The 20,562-nt window shown below is 41.8% G+C and overlaps 1 protein-coding gene across 5 annotated transcripts in view; it reads right to left on the bottom strand.

Moving 5' to 3' along the window:
• Nucleotides 1-20,562, bottom strand: part of TNS2 (tensin 2) — a 135,728-nt gene that overhangs the window by 48,498 nt on the left and 66,668 nt on the right. For all 5 annotated transcript variants that reach the window (XM_088137937.1, XM_088137939.1, XM_088137938.1 and 2 more), the window contains 3 exons: nt 13,481-13,519; nt 2,875-2,913; nt 1,932-1,981 (listed from right to left, as the gene is read on the bottom strand). In XM_088137937.1, the coding sequence (XP_087994063.1) occupies nt 1,932-1,981; nt 2,875-2,913; nt 13,481-13,519 (128 nt within the window). The remainder of the gene's footprint in view (nt 1-1,931; nt 1,982-2,874; nt 2,914-13,480; nt 13,520-20,562) is intronic.

The following is a 20,562-nucleotide window of genomic DNA, read 5'->3' as shown; positions in this document are numbered from 1 at the left end:
AGAGAAGGTGAAGAGTTACTGAAATTGTTTGTAATTGTGAGAAGGGGGAAGTCATTTCTTTATATATTTCTTTTCTTTTTTCTTGATTATATTATTTTTTCCTTCCTTTCTATTTTTCTTTATATTCTCTTTTCTATACTTTCTATCCCCCTTTTTCATTCTTTTATAGTTTTTTAGTGTGTATTAGTCTTTTATCTTTGTAACCATAAATTTTAATAAAACTATTATTAAAAAAAACCCAAAATGACTGGAGTTACTCATGTGATTAATTGAGGAAGATGTCAGGGCAATAAACCAAGAGGAGAACAAAAATCAACAGCAGAGAGATAAGACAATAGGGACTACCTGAGTGGGAGGAGAGAAAGAAAAACATACATTTTCACAATAAATGGATTCCTCTCTTTTCCTCTCTTCTCATTCAAATCAAAATGTTGTGGCTTAGGAGTTAGCTCATAGCTAATTAACCAGCTAATGCTTATTTCTAGATCCAGTTCCTTCTCAACTACAGGTAGTCCCCAGTTTAAGAACAAGTTTGTTCCCAATGTCTGTCCTTAAATTGAATCTGTATGTAAGCCGGAACAGTATTATTGTATAATACTGTATAAATAGTATTGTGTAATGAACTCGAACCACTGTGTATTTAACTTGAATCACTGTGTATTTAACTTGAATTTTGCTACAGTACGCTCCGTTCTTGACTAGGGGTCATCCTTAAACTGGGCGTTCTTAACCCGGGGACCACCTGTAAATGGAAAAAAATCATTTCTAGAATTTGTAATAATTAAAAAGGGCTCCTTAAGGGAGCAATCCTACGTACAAAATATTCTAGGGCATGGTTATGATATAACAGGACAACAGTGTATACCTTCCTGTATAGTCCTCTATTTCATCTGCACAATGGGGAATAATTCAGTAAGTTTCAGTTGAACTCTATGGGGTTCCCTCTGTATGCAGGTTTTGTACCTTACATATAGGATTTGGGGCGGGGGGGGGGGGTGCCTTCAAGTCAGTTTTTTACTCCTGGTGACCACCTGGACTCGTCTCTGTAGTTTTCATAGCAAGGTTTTTCAGAAGTGGTTTGCCATTGCCTCCTTCCTAGGGCTGAGAGAGAGGGACTGGCCCAGGGTCATACAGGATGTACTAATACTGTGTACTGGAAAATGTAATGTAGGTGTGATTACTATTACTCGCATTTCACACAGTGAAAAACTGTGATTATTAGTAAGTATCAAATTGTCCCTCAGTTCAGGTGTTCTGTGGTGGGTAAGAGTGCCATTTACTATAAGAAGTTGTAAAGGTAGCAGTCAATGCGCGTGCAATCATAATTCCAAAACCGCCTGCCATTTAAAATCACAATGCCGTCTTCCTTGGATACAGATTTTGGCAGGTTTGGAAAGGGGCCCAACGAGGGATGAGAACAGCTCCTTTCTGTGAACCTGATAGTTCCTCTTTCCTTTTGTTCCTATCAAAGTGACCAATCAGAATTACCCCAGCATTCCACAGGCGTGTTCTCTGTAATTTAAAAATAAAAGATTAGAGGTACCCTCAGCTTGATTTCTGATGACTTCCTGGTAGTTGTTGTGGCAACAATACAGAAGCAGTTTACCACTGCTTCTTCCAGGATGTTTCTTACGTATGTATTTCCCAGTCTAGCTGACAGATACAGTATAGATTTCTTGGTGGTCTCTCATCCAAATGGTAACCAGGGCCAGCCCTGTTCAGCTTCTAAGCTCAGGTGTATTAGGAACTGGCACCTTGAAGAATAGCATGTAGACAATTGTGTTCTCTAAGATTTCTTGTTTGCCAAAGTTACAGGATGACCTCTGCGTACAAAGACAGCTTACCATTAGAAACAATAGACTAAAAGCTGGTCCTCCCCTCGCGATCTCTGCATTTCGAGGCCAATATAATTATCTAATGTCAGACTGTACCTGGGTAATGTGTTCCGTTGCTTTGCAGTGTTGAGGGATTTGGTGGAGCCCTGGAAAATAAAAAGGAGGAGGGAAAGAAGTCAGCATCTAGCAAATAAGGGTAGAAAAATATCCTTTAAGCAGCAAGACATGAGCCTAATTAATGAAAATATTATGTGTAATGAAAGAGCATTTTAAGAATTAAATAGGAGAATATAAAACACCAATTTTTGGACCCACGCTGCATATTTTACATTTCAAATTAGCGTTGTTTTTTACTGTTAATTCTTTGGGACTTGTTGCTTCATCAATTTTTCCCTTCTTAACCTGAGGGTATCTGAGGCAGCACTTAAGTTGTGCATCTCTGCACTTTTGTGTGTGTGTGTGTGTGTGTGTGTGTGTGCCTTCAAGTCAGTTTTTTGACTCCTGGCAACTGCCTGGACAAGTCCCTGCAGTTTTCTTGGCAAGATTTCAGAAGGGGTTTGCCCTTGCCTCCTTCCAGGGCTGAGAGAGAGGGACTGGCCCAAGGTCCCCCAGCTGGCTTTGTGCCTAAGGCGGGACTAGAACTCACAGTCTCCCGGATTCTAGCCTGGAGCCTTTAACCTCTACACCAAATTGGCCTTCATCTCTGCACTAGAACAGTAATGTCTGGGCTACTGAAAATAATAAATGGTCTCCAATAAATGGTGTCTTCTGCCAGAAAAGCAAGGAGAACAAAGTTGAAAAAGTTGAATGCCCTAATTTGACTCAAGGAATAGAGATGCCTTTTAATAATGTGTCCTGAGCTCCACATGATTTTAATGACCAAGTGACAAAATAAATGAGGACTTTAAGTACAAACACATAACTACCAAAACAAGGAAAAAGATTTTCCCACACTCCTAGGGATTAGTGTCAATATAATGGCCAAAGCCTCAGACTAGGGGGTGCCCAGGTTCAGAAGAATAGCATCAAACAGTCTTACCAAATGTTCGATGCGCCGGACCGGGGTTGTATTCCGTCTCTAAACATATAGAAAAAGATGATATGCGTTTAAGTTCAAATAAAAAAGGAAGAGTGTTAACACAAGATTGCAGGATGGTGCTGTACAGTTTCTTTCCCAAAGAAGCTCTCGGTAGGAATGTTGCTGCTCAGTGAATTGCGAGAGCTACTAACCACACAGCTGAAGAATCGTGCAGTGGAATAGCTATGGGATGTTTTTCTGCTAGGAGATGCCATCCAAACAACCTTCCATGAACATACACTTCCCCCTCCACCCAGAATCCTCCCAGAATACAAGTCACTGCTACACAGACTCCAAAGAGTCACCCATATATCTGAGCAAAATCTGCCAGGTTCTTCCTTTGATGTCCACCTCCCCTTAACACAGAGATAGAAACCGTTTTGCCACTGAGAGCTGCAATTCTTTTTTCCCAGGGAAAAATTGGACTGAAATTCCCAATTCTACTACCATTACCATCATATCATTATCATATACCTGTTTTTAAAAAAGGAAAACTGCCCTTACTGGAGGAAAAAAAAGAAAAAGAAATACATAGTGCTGCTGAAAATGAATGATCTCTTTCATAATTTTGGCAATGTCACTGATCAAACCATACTGAAGATTTGCATCTTGGATAATATCCTTATTTCCTTCTTTATGGCAAGAGTTGGATCATATTATGGGGAAGTGTGGGAGCTAATGCATAGAAAGGCAGATTCACAGCATCGATTCTTAAAACCTCAATATCAGACTATCTGGCTGGGAGTTATAGTTCCAATGCATTTGGAAATTGAAGAAGGGGATCTTAGCTGGTCAATGTAGTGTTTTAAGCAGCGATAGCATTCAGGAGTGGCCAGTAAGATTTCTTTAGAGCATTGCAAGTGGTAAATCTCTGGCACTAATCAATGCTTGTTTGTATAAGGGAGTACCATTTAGAGAAAATGTTATTGGTCGTCTAGAGAATTGGCATTATCTTGCAGATTTTTCTCAGCCAGCAGAAGCAGAGATTTGAGATCAACAAGTAATAACTTTTAATATGATGTACATGCCCACCTCAGTATACATCTGCAAGAATATTCTCAATATTCTGAAAATTAAGGATATTTCACCTTAAAAATTATACACCCAATGACAAATATTTCAAAAGCTTTCTCTTCAAAAGAGCACATAACATAAATTGTTATTCCGTATTTCCAGAGTGGGAAATCTGATACTTTCAAATGCTTTGGACAATTATGCCTGTAAACCTTTATTGTAGGCATTGCGATCTTGAAAAGACAGGAGTTATAATCCAAAATATCTAGAGGATGTCAGGACACTCCCTCCACTCCCAATGTCAACTGGCTTTCTACGTTGTCAACCACAGCATCCTCTTTGGCCACCCGGGAAGGTTAGGAATAGGAGGCACCATATTACAAAGGTTCCACTTCTTCCTGAATCAGTGGGTCCCATTAATGGTTGTAGGGGAGATTTGGCCTTTGGGCACTCCGTTACAATATGCCCAGGGCTTGAGTCACTCCCCCATTCTGTTTAACATCTATGAAGTCACTGGGAAAGGTTTTTTGCCAGTTCAGGGGTGGTATCATCAATGTACTGATGATACCCACCTACTCCTGGTCAAGGAGGGCTGTGAGGAAAGTCCTGAGCCAGTGTCTGGAGGCTGTCAAAGTCTGAAAAAACAGCTTCAGACTCAACCCAAACAAGGTGGAATGACTATTTACTCAGAAGAGCAGGCTAACAATTTCAGAGTCCTCCTGAATTCATAACTCCTACTGGAAAAGCAGGTGTAGAACATGGCCAGAAGGTCCTTTGCCCAGCCCTGGCTGGTACGCCAACTGTGGCCTTACCTACAATAGGACCACAAAAGATGGTCACCTTTGCCCTTCTCGTCTCTCAACTAGAATACCATAATTGTGGCTGCACTCAAAAACCACCTGGAAACTTCCAGTGGTGCAAAAAGCAGCAGCCCATGTGCTTACTGGGCAGCCTCGTTACTGTCATGGCACACTGCTCCTGTGGAAACTGTACTGGCTTGTAGTCTGTTTCCAAGTGCAATTCAAAGTGCTGGTTATTACCTATAAAGCCTTCTATGGCTCAGGGCATGGGTATTTACAGGACCATCTATCTCATGTGGACCTGCCCACACACCATGCTAGAGAACATGCCTGTTCAAAGTTCCGTCTACCAAAAGATAAGATCAGAGGGAGCTCAAATGTGGATATTCTGTGCATGAGCTCCTCTCCTCTGTAACAGTTGTGCCTGTGAGGTCCCTCCCCACGTAGCTTTCCAGAAGCTTGTAAAAACTTGGCAGTTCTGAAAGGCCTTTAGGTCCAGATTGTTGTAGTCCTATTGGCACCAATATGAGGTTGTCACAATAATAGTACGTATTAGGTTGAATTATATTTATCATTTTGCATTGATTTATGTCACTGCTGCTCTTTTATACCATTTAGTATAAATGTAGGTGAAGCTAGGAAGATCAAACCAGGAAATCAACTTCACAGGAAGGCTAAAACTCCTTTTACTGAGATTGGCTATAATAACAGAATCTTACAAGTCTGATTGTGTTGTCCCTCTTCTTCCTTCTTACACTCCAGTGAATCAGGGCGGTGTCTGCCTCAGCTGCTTCCAAAAGTTACCTTGTTGCTCTTAAACATGCACTTAAAAAGCTTCAGTCCCTAATGGTTCCTGCATATCTATGTTGAGGTCATCTTCCTTACTCTCTACACTTAGAGTAAAATAAAGTTGTCCTTCATACATGATCATGTGTTCAGAAAACCACCTAGCCATACCAAACGTTTTGATTGCTCATTTAATTAAACAGAAGTGCTGTGACCCAACTCCTATGCTTTAATATTCTGAACTTTTATGGGAATTGCTGTTAGTAATCTGTTGACCTGATTCTTCATTCTGTTTTGTGGAACTGCTGGCTGGCTCTTCTATTTTGTCCTTCTGTTCAACTTGGTTGTGACCTGTTCTTCTAAGCTCACTAAACTCACTGCCATTGCAATGGAAACTCACAAGTCAAAGTAGCCCTTGAGATGAACAGTTGGATACGGTAAATATTTGTTTTCCTATAATGTAGGAGTGAGTAATGCTTTTTTTAACGCTTGGAAATTATTTTTTCCCACCATTTAAAAAAAATTATGGGCTTGTGAAGGGTACAAAGGACACAATAACAATGCAGAAATATTAGTTCAGGCAGTGGGGCCAAATTTCAGCCTATTGGAGGCTTCATGGACTTATTTTGCTTACTAATCCTTTTTAAAAATGGAAATTTGTACTATGATATAATCTTGGATGGTTCTAGGGCCACAGAAAATTGGCTAGGGGTCCCCTGGTTGGGCATCATGGCTCTAAAACACTGGTTTGCCAACTTCCTCCTTTCATGAAGCTTCTTTTGTATCTGCCTGCTGGTCAAGGAACCCTGAACATTATTTGCAGTTCTGAAGTCATGGACACTAAATTCTAAGTAATTTTGGTCTTAGCTGCAGCTTCAACTGAGAATTCGTTTTAGGATGTTCCTTTGAAGATAAAGAGTTGATCAGTAATACAGAACAAGTGAATGTTAATGATTTTGCCTTCTGTTCCTGATTGTCCTACCATGGAACTGTCGATAAAGTTCCAAGGGTTTCTACATACAGAATTTGCAAGTCACTGCAAAAAAAGCTGGTCTTGAAAGTTTCCAGTGAGAGTTGCTGTTAAGTGAGCCAACAGCAAGAATTGTGACAGCATTTGCAAGGACTGAGTATGGCAGGACAAATCTTTTCAGTTTGCTAGTAGATTCCTCTATGGTTAGCAATAGATCAGCAAGGATATCTCTAAATCCCAAGTACCGAACAATAGTGGGAACCAATTCACTTCTTTCCTGCCCTAAACTGACTCTTCTCCCATCCAAATTACAGGACTAGGGGGGGAAAGCTTTGGTGATAACCATTTGAGGAAGCAGATTGTGACCCACAAAGGCTTATGCGATAGCATACCTTTAAGCCATCACAATATTTCTCACTATGACTGATGTTCAAGGAGAAGAGGATTTGCAGTGAAATTCAGGCAATGTCCTGCTCATAAAAGAACAAAAAACAAGAAGGCAGAGCTGAGATCAACAGCTCCAGACTAACCAGGCCGTATGAAAATCTTGGCATTTGCTCCCCTTCAAACAGTTTTGCAGTCTCTCCTGAATCTCTCGGCCTTCTGTGCAACAACTGGCGTGGCTTTGCTTCTACTGAACTCTCACCTCCACGCTCCACCTTTGTGAAGATGAGGCTACCTACGAATGGGGTGGCCATTTAGCAGAAGAAAACACACTCTAGTGGTTTGCACAGGTAGAACAGCCACAGGCTGACCTAACTTTAGATGCATTTTTGGTCAGCAGAATGCATGCAAGAGATCTAGCACACACATTGCTTCATATTTGGATAGCCCAGGGAAACAGCACATGGTCACATGAAAGCTTAACTGCAAGAAGGGAGTCAACAGAATCAGCTGATTCGAAACTGTTGCGCTGCTCCCTTTGGTATTGGACAAAATTCACATTTTTTTGTGGTCTACAGGCAAGGTGGGGGAACCTAAACTAATTAGGAGGTGCTAAATGGATCTTCAAATTCCTATCAATCCTCCTTGCTTCTATGCAGAAAAATAATTAAAGCGTAAATATATTTATTTCCCATTGTCAGTATCCAACTGCTGTAATTCTTACAAAGTCTGGTTCTGAGAAGGGGAGGAAATGCACAACTGCAGTCACCTCTTTTCTTTTGTCTTCCAACTGTGTCACAACTAAACTGGCCAGGGCGATGTATTGCAGATCCATTCTCTTAAACCAGAAACATGGGAGCTATTTTGCACCCTTTAAAGATACAAGCGGTCCCTACTAAGTGACCACTTTTTATCAATCACAGATTAAAGAGAAAGCCGTGATCATTACTGCTTCTCTGCTCCCAAAACGAGGGTGGTGATGGGCTACAAGGGCCTCTGGAGTGAAACTTGGACAACCTCTAATCTGTTTCCTGGCCTCTCAGATTTCTGACGTACTAGGCAGTAGCCAGAAATTCTTCTGCCAAGGCTTTCCTTGAACTTTTGTGTAGGAGGTGGAGCTGAATACGCTCCTGTTGCCCAAGCATTAGCTCACTGTAAGGAAAACTGCCACTCCCAGGCCAGAGCAAAAAGGCTTGTCCAATGTCCGTAATAAGGGAAGGTGTCCTCTTAAGTTGCATTATTAACATTTCTTCCATTCCATTCTCAAGGAGAGAATTCAGTTCCTATTGCTGTTTTTCCTTGTAGCTCAGTAAGCTAAGTCCCATAAGATTACTGTCCTCCCTTCTCACCTCAGCCTGTGCCGTACATTGAACCAGTTTCTCTTTGGACAGATGGGTGAGGCCAAGGACACAAAACTCATCCCAGATCAAAGATGGATTTGGAACCCAAGTGAGTCTGATAAACTCTCTGACTACATTCAGGGAACCAATACTTCGCTACAGACCTTTCTCACAGTACCCTTCAGTCAAGGGTCAATCTACAAGGTGAACTATACTGTGTAACAAGAAATAAGGTACCAGCTACCAGTCCACTATTCCAGCTGTAGGAGGTAATGGCTGGTCTCCATCCATTTACCCATCCTAGTTGTCACAAAAACTGTATAAAAAGGTCATTCAGGAATACTGAGGAGATCTATTAACCAGAGATGCTTGTGAATTCTAAGATAAATGTATATGTGCCAAAGCTCATTGGTCTAACATAATTAAACATAAGCATTATACACTTCTGCAATTTGTAAAGACTTTGATTCAGATTTTGGCTCACTACACTTCGGGCCACACTTAAAGAGTCACATTGTTTGAGATGGGCAGTCTTATATATCTAATAAATCTAATAAACAAACAAGCATGCATATTTTAAGAGAAAGAGGTTAGGAAATGTTTATTAGAATAAACATTAGGAATCTATGTTTCCTAATCTGGTTAGTATTTTAAAATGCAATATGCTTGTAAAATATGTATTCAGATGTACATTTGCATGCAGGATGTTTTTTTTCTTAACAATAAATTACTATAGAAGGGGGAAAAAAAATCTTGCAATGATTAAACACATGGAAAAGTAATGTGGTCAAGAAATAGAGTGATGCTGAGATTTTCTCATAGAAAAAAAAATGTCCAGGTGGAATTCATATGTTAAAAGAATAATCAAAATGAATATATATACATACACCATAAGAAGGTAAGCAAGTCCTCAAATTAAACTTGACTTTGGTTACTTTTGGACACATTCATGCCTTTTTCTTAGCAGTGGTACAGACTTGGTTCACCACTGCCTTCTCCCAGTATTTTCAAGTTCCCATCCTAGTTTACCACCCTGTAATTTCCTGCTGGTCTCCCATTCAAATAATAACCATCTTCAATCTATGTTTCCTAATCTGGTTAGTAGTTTTCAAAGGAAGGCAACATTTAAGTACACTTAATTTATTCTCTTAAACCAAGTGGAGGAGAGGCACCATTTTTACTTGTTTTTGAATTTGTTCTCTACCACAATGCTCAAGTAAGCCCTTGGGATGATAATAATCATGGCTGGAAAAGACAACAAAGCTATTTTTAACAGTAATAAATAAAATAATTGAGAAAACTATCCATATTTTTCATTTGCAAGTAAAATAGCAATGGAGAGACTTACAAAGAGGATGGATTAGAAAAACATGTTCAGAGAGAGCAGTTATATACCCACCCCTCCTTCTATAAATCTCTCTTGAGGAAAAAAATCCACAATTCTTAGCCAGTTTTTGAAAGGTCTGAAAAACACTAGCCTGAGTGGCTTTTCTGTGGAAAGTTTCAAGACAGGATGCCACTGTAAGGAAATTCCTCATAGCCAAGGAGGAATGAGATTTTTTTTTTTGATCCTAAGAATATATGTCAAGTCTGTTTCGAAAATCAACTGAGAGTCAGTGCAAGTTTTTAACCCCCGTATAACATGTTGCCCTGTAATTCTCTTCCTTAAGCAAACAATGAAATAATGTCTGCGTTTTCCAGACAGTCTTCAAAATCAGCTCCACATGGAGCACATTATAGAAGTCTATCCCAAGGAATGCTAGTGACAAGAAGCCAGTTCATCATTGGTTTAAGTCATTTTTGGTGTAGTGGCCTCCTGAGCATTCAAAAATAATGCTGGACTGAATAGCATCATTGGGCGATTGTCTGGTCTTTCAAAGGGCTGCTCCATGCAACCCCCTAACGGCAGCTCAGAGTCCCCACTAACCATCTTTAGAGGACATATCTATATGCAGTTTTTGTCTTAACCCCAAGAGGCAGCTTAAATATGTCCAAAGCTGTTCCAATTTAAAGCAGTGCTTTCCATCTTCTCCCCACTTGGCATATGAACGCTCTACGATCCATTCGCAATATCAGTGACGATGCACCCCTGGGCCAGCATCTGCCAAGGGTTTCTGTGGAGTTATCTTCCCATGGAAGTGCCATTCAGGCAGTACTCAGGCTCCTTATATACACTAGTATACCGTTCTCCTGGAAGATCACTAGACCTGTTATTAAACATATGTATTTCAAAAGAGTGGGTATAGAACCAAAACAAAACAAAAAGTCAGTTTAAACTGGCAAATAGATACGTTGATGATTCTGTTCTAAAAAAGCACATTAAAGATTTTCTGCCGCTTCTCACAACAAGGGATTTTGGATGGCTATGTTTTGATTGCTTTGGGAAGAAGGCAGTGCCATTGTGCCTACTCTCCTACTCTGTTGTATACTTCATAGGGTACTTCTGGGTTCTGATGATTATGGCACTTGCTGCCAGTGCTACCATTCCTTCCTTGCAATGTTTACTGATTTGGAAACAGTTGGAAAGCTGAGGTGAAATTTACATGAGTTCTGACAGTTTCCCCTTTCAGCCCAAATGACAGGAAGCCAATACACTCTTTCAGGAAGACTGGTAAACCTCTATCCAAAACAGACCAGCTGACAGGTTGGTGGGTTGGAGGAGAGGCTAGAATGAAATGGGAGGGAACTTTCTCAATGGGCCAAGCAGACTCCCTCCTGCTTCACTCTGCACCCCTTCTCCATCTCACCAACTTGTCATCTGGCCATCCAGAAGACTGGTATATTCCATTCAGATACAGTATAGCCCAAGTGACAGGTCATCTGTCAAGCAAGCAAGCAACTTGAAAGGTGGTGTTGGCCTCGCAGGGTCAACCAGATAAGAATCACAACCAGATGGGCTAATTCTACTTTATTGTAAAGCTACATTGACAGAATCTTGCAAGTCTGAAAATACAATTCTGCCCCTGCCCCATCTCCTTTACAGCCTGAGAAACTAGGGAGGGTCCCTTCTGAGCCTCTTGCCCCACCCACTATCCAGTTGTGGGTTATGCTGTCTCTTATCTGATCATTCCCTTAGTACCATCTCTTGGCCCAGTCTCCCAATGCCTTTCCCACATACTATTACAGGTTGTTTCTTTCCCAGGCACCCAACTACCATACTTGCTGCCATATTTTAATTGTTGTTTTTTCCTGCCAACTGGTGATGTTGGGTGGGAGGGGAAACAAAGCCACAGAACTGATTGATTGCTGTGCTTAAATTGTCCTGCAGTAAAGCTGTAAGGACAGGACCATTTCACATGCCTCATTACTGAAGCTGATTAGATCGTGGCCATTAGGGCACTGCAAATTATCCTAGCATATTTTTCTGCAATTCAAGGACTGGAGAAATTTACATTACTGTATCAGTGAGGAAGAGCTCCAAGGGAGTATATTTCCATCAAGTACAGGAAATCATCAGCTCCCAAATCTGTTTCTTCTATCCTTTCACCACTGATTTCTCCACCTTCGAACTGAGCTTGTTCACCACCATTGTCTCCAAGTCTCAGTTCAGACCTTCTATCTCCTCACCTACTTTTGCAAAAGAAGGAACAGAGGTGGCATAATCAACCCCTCAAGATAATGTCTTGAAATAATTAAAAACTGAGGAGGGTGGATGAGATTTTGGAACTATCTATGTGGTCACCAGGAGTCAAAAGCAACTTGATGATACATAATCATAATCTACCATTTAGGATTCTTGCAAAAGTCCTAAATAGTAGAGGTAAGCAGCATGAAGAAGAATAGATGGTCCATTTCACATCACAAAAGCCGCAATGGAAGCATGTAAAGTTGATTCGCTCACTGTTGTTGGCACAGTGTCAGGTGACTCTGGATGCACTATACACAGGTCTGCTGTGCCAGAATGCCAAGGTTGGCCATCTCCTCCAGAGCATGACCAAAGTTTTGATGCATCGTATGTGCAAGCAGGAATCCTCTAAGGTTATCTTAATGTCTGCACTGGTGGTAAGATACATTTCTAATTTTTTTACTTCCTTTGTATTCAACTTTTCGATTTTTGTTAGCTTGCTTTGAAAGTGCTCAAACTGAGTCAAAGGCAAACAAATAATAACTGGAAATCCTAGATACCGAATTGATCAATTATATATAGTACTCTGGTCAAATTCTATTAGCTCATCCTGAGCTCATAAAAAGAGTTCTTAATACCTTGGAATTTGGGGTGGGGTGGGGAGCAGATTCAGTCATCTTTACTCTAGAGCAATCAAAGTGGGAAAGATTTGGTTAGTTCAACCAGTAAGTTGACAATCATGACCAGGGTGATCATCTAAACTGAAACCACCAGTTCAGTCATGTCATCTTGGATAAAGAAGTACATACATTACTTGATCATTGGGATAGGGGGAAAAAAAACAAAACCAAGCATTCACTGAACTCCTCATCAGGCAGAAAAAAGTAGCTATTTATAAAGTGCATTGAACCAACACATGTCTAGGTTATAACGGAAAAAGAGGGTGCACCCACAGATATACTTTGAATGGTGGTGCGTCTCCAGAACACACACTGTTTTGTTCTGCGAACAGCCCCTGCCCTAAAATAATCTGGGTCAGGGAGTAGGCAGCATCTTTCTCTAGGGTGGGCAAAAGTTGGCCATACATTACATGGAAGGATTGGGGAAAGTGGTTTATGAAACAACAGAAACAGCTCCAATTCATCCCGGACTAAATTTTTTCCAGCTCTTTAAAAATGAGTCACAGAGTGATAAGAATCAAGCATTGGAAGTATTTTAAATAATACCTAAATAAATCAGCAAGACAAATTTCGAATTGAAAAAAAAAAAAGAGCCAGCAGCCCTTCATATACTGTATTCTAAAATATTGGAGAAGAATGAAAGAGCAGCATACGGGAAAATCAAACAATTCCTATATGCGTCAAAAGCTTTGCAGAGACGGGCCATTATGCAAGATCATAATTCAGAAGAGAAAAGCTCAGAGTAAATCCTCTTTTTTAAAGAGGCAGCTATATGAAGCCACCCTTTGCAGCACATTTAATTTCCTTACATGCACACATCCGCAGCTCAGAGTGCCCAGAGCTAAAACCATAAAGCATCTTGCCCCACCTTAACAACCAGCACTTTTATTGTTGCCTAAAGTCTTCAAAGCACCACAAGGCCCTTTGTCAACTTCACCACAAGAGACTACCCTGCCTTTCTCATCTGGAAAGTAGAACGTGGGTCAAGCACCAAACGGGCAGAGGGTGGCGAAAGAGCAGGCACTTACCAGTTCACCCGGAGGGGGGGGCTGGCAGGAAGAGGGCACCTGGAAACAAGAAATGGAGAGAGATGAGTCCCAGTGCATGTGCCAGTTCAGCTTTGAAGTTGCCAACATCATCCACATCCCCCCAAACCGAGACCTTTGCAATGACATCTGAAGATCTCCTCCCTTTCCCCAGAGTAGGACGTGGGGCAGGGGAGCGGGAGAGATGTCTCTTGTCCCGTCCCCAGCTTGCCTCTCTAAGAAGTAGAAGCTGCCTTGTTCCCATCAGGGTGTTTCCTTTGGCCGGGGCTGGGCCCTTCCAACGAAAGCACGCATACAGGCTGCAATTCATCAGGCTGCAAGGCAGCACAGCCAAATCTGGCACAGGGGGTACTACAGAGAAAAACAAACATGGAAGGGCACCCCACCCAAGAGGGAAGCAACAGTGAGGCTATTCAGGCTGGCTCGTTCCCCTCGCGTCTGGTGGAACTGCCAGGGCATTCCTGGGTGACCCGTAAGGCAGCAGAGGGGTATTTTAGCCCCCCCCCTTTGCCTCCTGCGGGTTGAAGGAGGGTCAGGGGTAGAGAGCCAGCCTGATCCTGTGATGAGGGAGAGACCTCTGCCTCAGTTGGGGTGACCCCCCAACCATAGGGTGTACCTAAGTTCAAATGGATTAACTCCAGATGCTTCCAGACAAAGGTTTCCTAAAGCCAGCACCTGGCCTCTTTTCATGGAATTTTACAGACAAATCCAGAATGCGTCATCTTCCACTTTGAACCTTCCACTTCCCCTGCAATATTTCTTGTTCATTTTTGTCTTTCTGCAACAAAACTGCTCAGGAGGAAAAGATAGAATAGCTGCATGACGTGCAGTTGTTTTGTTGGGCTACTTGTAATGCTCTGAAGCTTCATCTTTTGGGAAGCCCTCTCAGATCCTTTCCTTACTTTTTCTTCTGCTGGGTCATGATGTTGCCTTCATTGGATCTCCATAAGGCAGCTTTAAGTTGACCATAGCTTTGCTGATGTTAATGCAGTTTTTGCAATGGTGCCGTTGACCAACTATTTTGTCAGTGGTGCAGTCAGATCACCCCTAGGGAGTGGAAGGATCCAGGCAGCTATTGGCTAGTGAGGTTTCTAAGGCCATTCTGTTTTAGGCAGTGGGAGAATCCAGTTCTCCCCTTCTCCCCACCAGATCTTTGAGTCTAGTCCTGGCTCTATGAGCTGGATCAGCCTGAACAGCAGCTGACCAGCAAAGGGCAGCAAGGTCAAGGGCTGAAGTCTGATGGCAAAGTCTCTCCATGCCTGACAAGTATTGGTTGGGCTTCTTTGACTGTTGGGTTTAGCACTCACTGAAATAGCGTTAAACCCATGTTCAAAATTAGTCTGTCAGCTTATAGTTGGACTCCCTTTGAACATACCTGCACAAAACACTTGCACAAAACTAGAGTGAAGCCATCTGAAAAAACTCACCTCCTCCCCAGCTCCAGCCCATGAGAAGGAGAGTGATTAGAGGGTGTTTTCCCACCAACTGGTGATATTTGAGGGAAGAGAAGGAAAACAAAGCCAAAGGAATCCGTCACCCCCGTTCCTTAATATGCCCTTTACACTGTGAATAATGACAGCAGCCTTTAATGGCACTGGACCTACAGCAGGAGAGAGATCCCCAAGGGAGGCACCAAATTGTATGTTAATATAGCATTTTGGTGGTTCAAGGACGATGGATAGCATGTTAACTTGGCTGTGAGGAACATCCCTCCAACACTTTTCAATCCAATTGTACTTCAGCTGCTGAGTGTCTTGTCATTTGGACAAATGTCTAATCAGAATAAAATTAGTTCATGGCTCTCGATGAAACTAAACAGCATGTGGAAACATGCAGGGCAGGGTAAGATAGTACCCTCCATATATCTGCAACCACAAACTCCCATAATCCCCCCAGAGCCAAGCTGGATGTGGCTGATGAGATTTATAGACCAATCACCTGGAGGGTGTTAAATTGCTCCCCCCTGGGTTTCACTGTAACAAATCCAGGGTGGCTCCGTGGCTTGAGTTAGGGCAGTGGTGAGCCCCACCTAGCTTTCCCTCCAAAGATTCCTGTAATTTAAAGAAGGGACACCTGACATGCCACAAAACACAGCACTAACGTCAGTTTTATTTCCGCTTATTTTCCATTTTTAGGAAATAAAACTGATGGACGCCAACAGCCTAGGACTTTATTTGGAAATATGCCTAACCCAGACAACAAGCAAAGCTAAGTTGGAGTAATAAAGGAGGAGAATGGGGAGTATCCTCACCAGTTTGTCTTCTGTTATATGGGCATCTTTTAACTCCCCATGCCAATCATGGCAGTCATTCCGCGAAAGTGCCCACAACATGCTCCCCAAATTCCACAGGCCCTCACTAGCCCATAAAGGTTGCCTACCCTTGGGCAAATGAAGAGCCACTGAAGGACAGTTCAGAGCAGAAAAGCAACAATGATGTTGTCCCTGCCCACCACTCTTCTGCCACATTTCCATCACAAATGCTCTTCCCAATATTCACTGTTGCTTCCTATTCTTCATGAAGTCCCAAACATTTTAGCAAGGAAAAGTTAACAATTTTTTGTTGTTGTTCAGTCGTTAAGTCGTGTCCGACTCTTCGTGACCCCATGAACCATATTGCGCCAGGCCTTCCTGTCCTTCACTGCCTCCCTGAGTTTGCTCAGTTTCATGCTCATTGCTTCAGTGATGCTATCTAACCATCTCATCCTCTGCCGTCCTCTTCTCCTTTTGCCTTCAATCTTTCCCAGCATCAGGGTCTTTTCCAAAGAGTCCTCTCTTCGCATTAGGTGACCAAAGTATGTATTAGGTGTATGTATTTACCAAGTAATTCATTTGCTTTCTAATAAGAACAGCAAATATTGCTAGAGATTTATTTCCATAAATAAGATTCTCTTTTTTTCTTCAAACAGAAAACTGAGGTTTTATTTAAAGTCTCAAGGATAGATAAATAGAAAAACATGTGTCTGGGCTGTTTAATCTGCCACAATTACAAACTGATCTCCCCCCTCTTTTCCAACATCTTTTTTACATCTGATTCCAGAAATATTATTCCTTATATTATTATCCCTAGAATTCTGTAAATATAAACTAGGATAGAATCCACCACATCACTTGAATTTTTAAAAAGGTTTTCTCTTGTGCATTGCAAAAAATTTTATCCAGCAAATGAAAGATCAACCTTATTCAGAATGGAAAGGGTTGTGGAAGTATTCCAGTTGTATACATTAGGAAAGAATCTATAGGATGTTATAGCTCATCTGGTCATAACTCCATAGAATTTAAGCCCCAGCTTAACTTCCTGATGGTACTTTCCCTCCAAATTCAGTTCTCCCCTCTCCTGTTGTTTTCATTGTGGGTCTTTTGGGCTATCATAGCATTCATGCACTGAGGAGTACAATTTGTTTCAAAGTTTGGTGCCACAGTGAAACCTCAGTTTACTGGAACTTGATACAATGGACTTCTAATCCAAATTTTTTGTCATCATTGCCCAATGATGCAATTGACACAATCGCATTTAATGGACCATTGGGAATTGTGGACAACTCCTTCCACACCCATTGGTGCATTAAGGTTTTACAATGAGAGTTTTACCTGGGGAAGCTACTAAGGAAAAGTGCACCTTATTTCCAAAAGCAAGGAGCAATAATCCAGAGAGTTTTCTACCAGCATTGTGAAACTTTCCTATCAGCTTTTCCCCTTAGCTTTTTCTTCTTTAAACATATTCAGTTCTTTTACACGTTCTTAATAAATCTAGCCTCCAAGCCCCTTAGCACTTGTGTTGTCTTTTTTTGTATTGTAGTGACCAAAATCAGACACTGTATTCCAGGTGCAGTCTGGCCAGTGCAGCCTAGAGCAGAACTATCACTATCATTAAGGGCACAAGTGCTCTTTTAACTCTTTTGACTCTTAAAATCATTGAAATGAGGAAGTGCAAGACTGACACTGTTCCCAAAGCACCACTCCCTCTTCACTTTTGTGTAGCTTTATCCTGGGCTCCAACTCTGCAAATTTCAGGCCTCTCCCCAGCTTGATTCCATGTTCAAACATTGCACATGAATACAAATGCCATGCATGGCCGTTGCCTTTTCATGGTTCTCCAGAACGCCTCATCTAGATAACAAACATTGCTGGAAGCGTTTTGCTGCAGCTGTTCTGTGCTGAATACAACCAGATTAAGTCTTCCATTGAGCATTCGTGTTTGTATGCTTTTAATTAACTGTTATGACTACAGTAACGTAGTCACTCAGGCTATTCAGTTTCAATCATGGTTGAAAAATGTTTTTGGCCAAGGGCTGTACAGTTTGGCAGCTTGAGAGTCAGAAGCAGTTTGCATATATGCACATGGATACATTCCTTCACACACAACACAACTCTCATATACCTGTCCTCCTTCCTACATAACCTTCCCTCACACCCATCTCTCCTCTCTTTCATCCATATGCCACTCACAAACACTTCCTCACACAAACATATATCATTCTCTTGTCCACACCTCTTCCTCATTCATCCATTCCCCATTCTCTCTTGCCTCTTCAACATACATACCTGCACATCATTCCTTCATGCTCAACTCCTACACTCTCTCTGGCACATCATCCTCTTATACACACTCCTCCTTCAAACCCACTACTCCCTCATTTCCTCTCTCAAACCCACAACTCCCTCAAACATATTTATCCCATATGCGTCAAACGCACTGTTCCTTGTGAACCTCACTTTCCTCACATATGCCCACGCTCCCTCATATACACCAATTCTTCAAACGTATGCTGTGTGTGTACAAACACACACACATGCAGTCTTCCTTTTCACACAGATCCAGGCTTGGTTATTAGTTGGATGGGAGACCACGAGGGAATCCCAGGGCTGTAAGCTACAGTGGAAAGTAAAAACAAAAAACAAAAAATACTGGAAGAAGGCAGTGGCAAGCTACTTCAATACTGTGGCCCAGAAAATTACATGGGTGTGCCCATGAGGTCCCCAGGAACTGAATTCCCCTTGAAGCAGACTTTAAGCAAAGGAGAGCGTTTTGCACTAAAAACAGACAGCAATTCTTGATTGCATTTTAGAGATTTGCAAGTACATGTGACAAAGTTTCTTACATACTTCTGTAAAACACTGCTGCTAATTTAGTTGTGTGTGTTTTTAATGCACTATCTCAATGGCTTCTTTTTCATATCTGGAAAACTGCATAGTCAAATCAAATAATGGAATTTGGTGAAGAAATTCAACAGCAATCTCTAGAAGTGTTGGGTAACTTAGAATCCACAGGTGGAATGAAGTGCAAATCCAGTGCGAATCCAGAGGTGCGAATCCAGAGGTGAGGCTGGAGTGCAAATTGGCAGTCACAGACTCTTGCCCAAACCAACCATCAATGCATTTTGAAATTACACTGTATTTGAGCAAGGGTACAATTAAGCTAGCAGCCTCTATCAAAAAAGGATTCTGGCTGGGCTGTGGCACCAAGTGTTTTATTTTTTCATGCTTTAATTAAAAAGGAAAAAAACAAAAACCCCTCCAGCAGTGGGGAGGCTGTCTTCTCTTCTGAAGTCCTAGAGGAACAGTTGAATCAGCTAGATTCTTTGGTCCCACAACAAGGGAGTATTGTCAAATAATCTGGGCCTTTTAAGCCAATTATTGTCTGAATAATGGATTCTTCAAACACAAGGAACTTTTCCACCCTTTCTCGCTCTCCCCCTAGAACATCTTTCTCCAACTTGGTGCCTTCCAAATGTGTCTAGACTTGAGAATTGCAGTCCTCCCAATTCTGGATCACCCAAGCTGGTTTAGACTAATCTCTACTAAATAAGCTCTAAACAGGATGTTAATGAAGTTAAAGGAAAAACATACAAGTTAAACACTGGCATCAATCATGTATTTCAAATCCTATACTTTGAGTGAAACGTTGTGGATTCTAACTGATTGGAGGTTGACCATCCAACCCAGCTCTCACTCACAGTGTAGTATCACATTTCAAACAATTATGATTTAAACACCACTGAGTTAAAGCTGCCAATACTAATTCCAGAAATTATTCGTACAGGTGAAACACTTGCTTACGGAAAGGATGGCTGCTTCTGCAGTTACACCAGAACAAAACCCACCATACATCCATGAAAAGAAGTACATACACAAAAACAGCTGTGCATGTCTACATCAAGCCCTTTGTGGACAGAAAAACAGAAACGTAGCAATGACAATAAAAATCATCAGCTGGATTTTCAGCAGCAGGAGGAAAAGATTTTTTCCTACTTTGGCAAGTATGCTGATTACCCTTCCCCAATGTACAGCTTGCTATGTATGTTGGATTACAGCTCCCCAAATTCCCATAAAAAACACAAAGAACTTTTGTTCTGATTCCCATCCTGGCTGTGCTTGATATGGGTTCACCTCTACCCCACAAAGAACATGAAATCCTTACCCAAATATAATTCCCCCCCCCCCATCCAGCTCAATGTTTTCCAATTGAGCTGTGGGAAATTTGGGAGATGCTGAGCAGATCTTGCAGGATTGATGCTCTGGAGGAAGTTTTATGCTATCCCTCCGCCTCCTCCTCCCTTTCTCTCCCCCCCCCCATCTCTCAAGCAAACCACAGCCTGGGAAAACATCTGGACCAGCCCATGGGACAAGGGGGGAGGTCGTCAGGATGTGGGAAACTACAGGAGAGGCTAAAGTGTCGGCATAGCTCAAGAGCCAAGCCCGCAACCTCAGCTGGCCTGCTTAACAAGAGAAAGGCATCACTCACTTTACCCTCCTGTTACAACTGCTAAGCAAAGGGACAAACTTTTGAGTGTGGAGAGGAAGAGAGAGGGAATTGCTATTCTCCCTCTCTTCCACATGCTACAGATGGAGGCAATGAAGCGCAGAGAGCAGGTTCAAGGTGACCAATGTGTCTGTTCTCAAAAGGGACCTATCTTGATCTCAGGATTTGGGTCACCCCCTCCGAGTATCTTTATAAGCAAAACAGTAAAGAAGGAATAAGTGAGCTGTACCATTTCAGGCTGCCAATTACGAAAATACTGGATTTGAATCCTATATTAAAACAGTTTAAAGAACTCAGTTTAAA

The sequence above is a fragment of the Python bivittatus genome, unplaced genomic scaffold (genome assembly GCF_059951505.1).
Source record: "Python bivittatus isolate LINGU-HERP-01145 unplaced genomic scaffold, Pbiv_v1 ctg000220_np1212, whole genome shotgun sequence".
Lineage (NCBI taxonomy): Eukaryota > Metazoa > Chordata > Lepidosauria > Squamata > Pythonidae > Python > Python bivittatus.
Note: the sequence above shows the minus strand (reverse complement) of the source record. Positions and strands in the feature narration are given on the sequence as shown.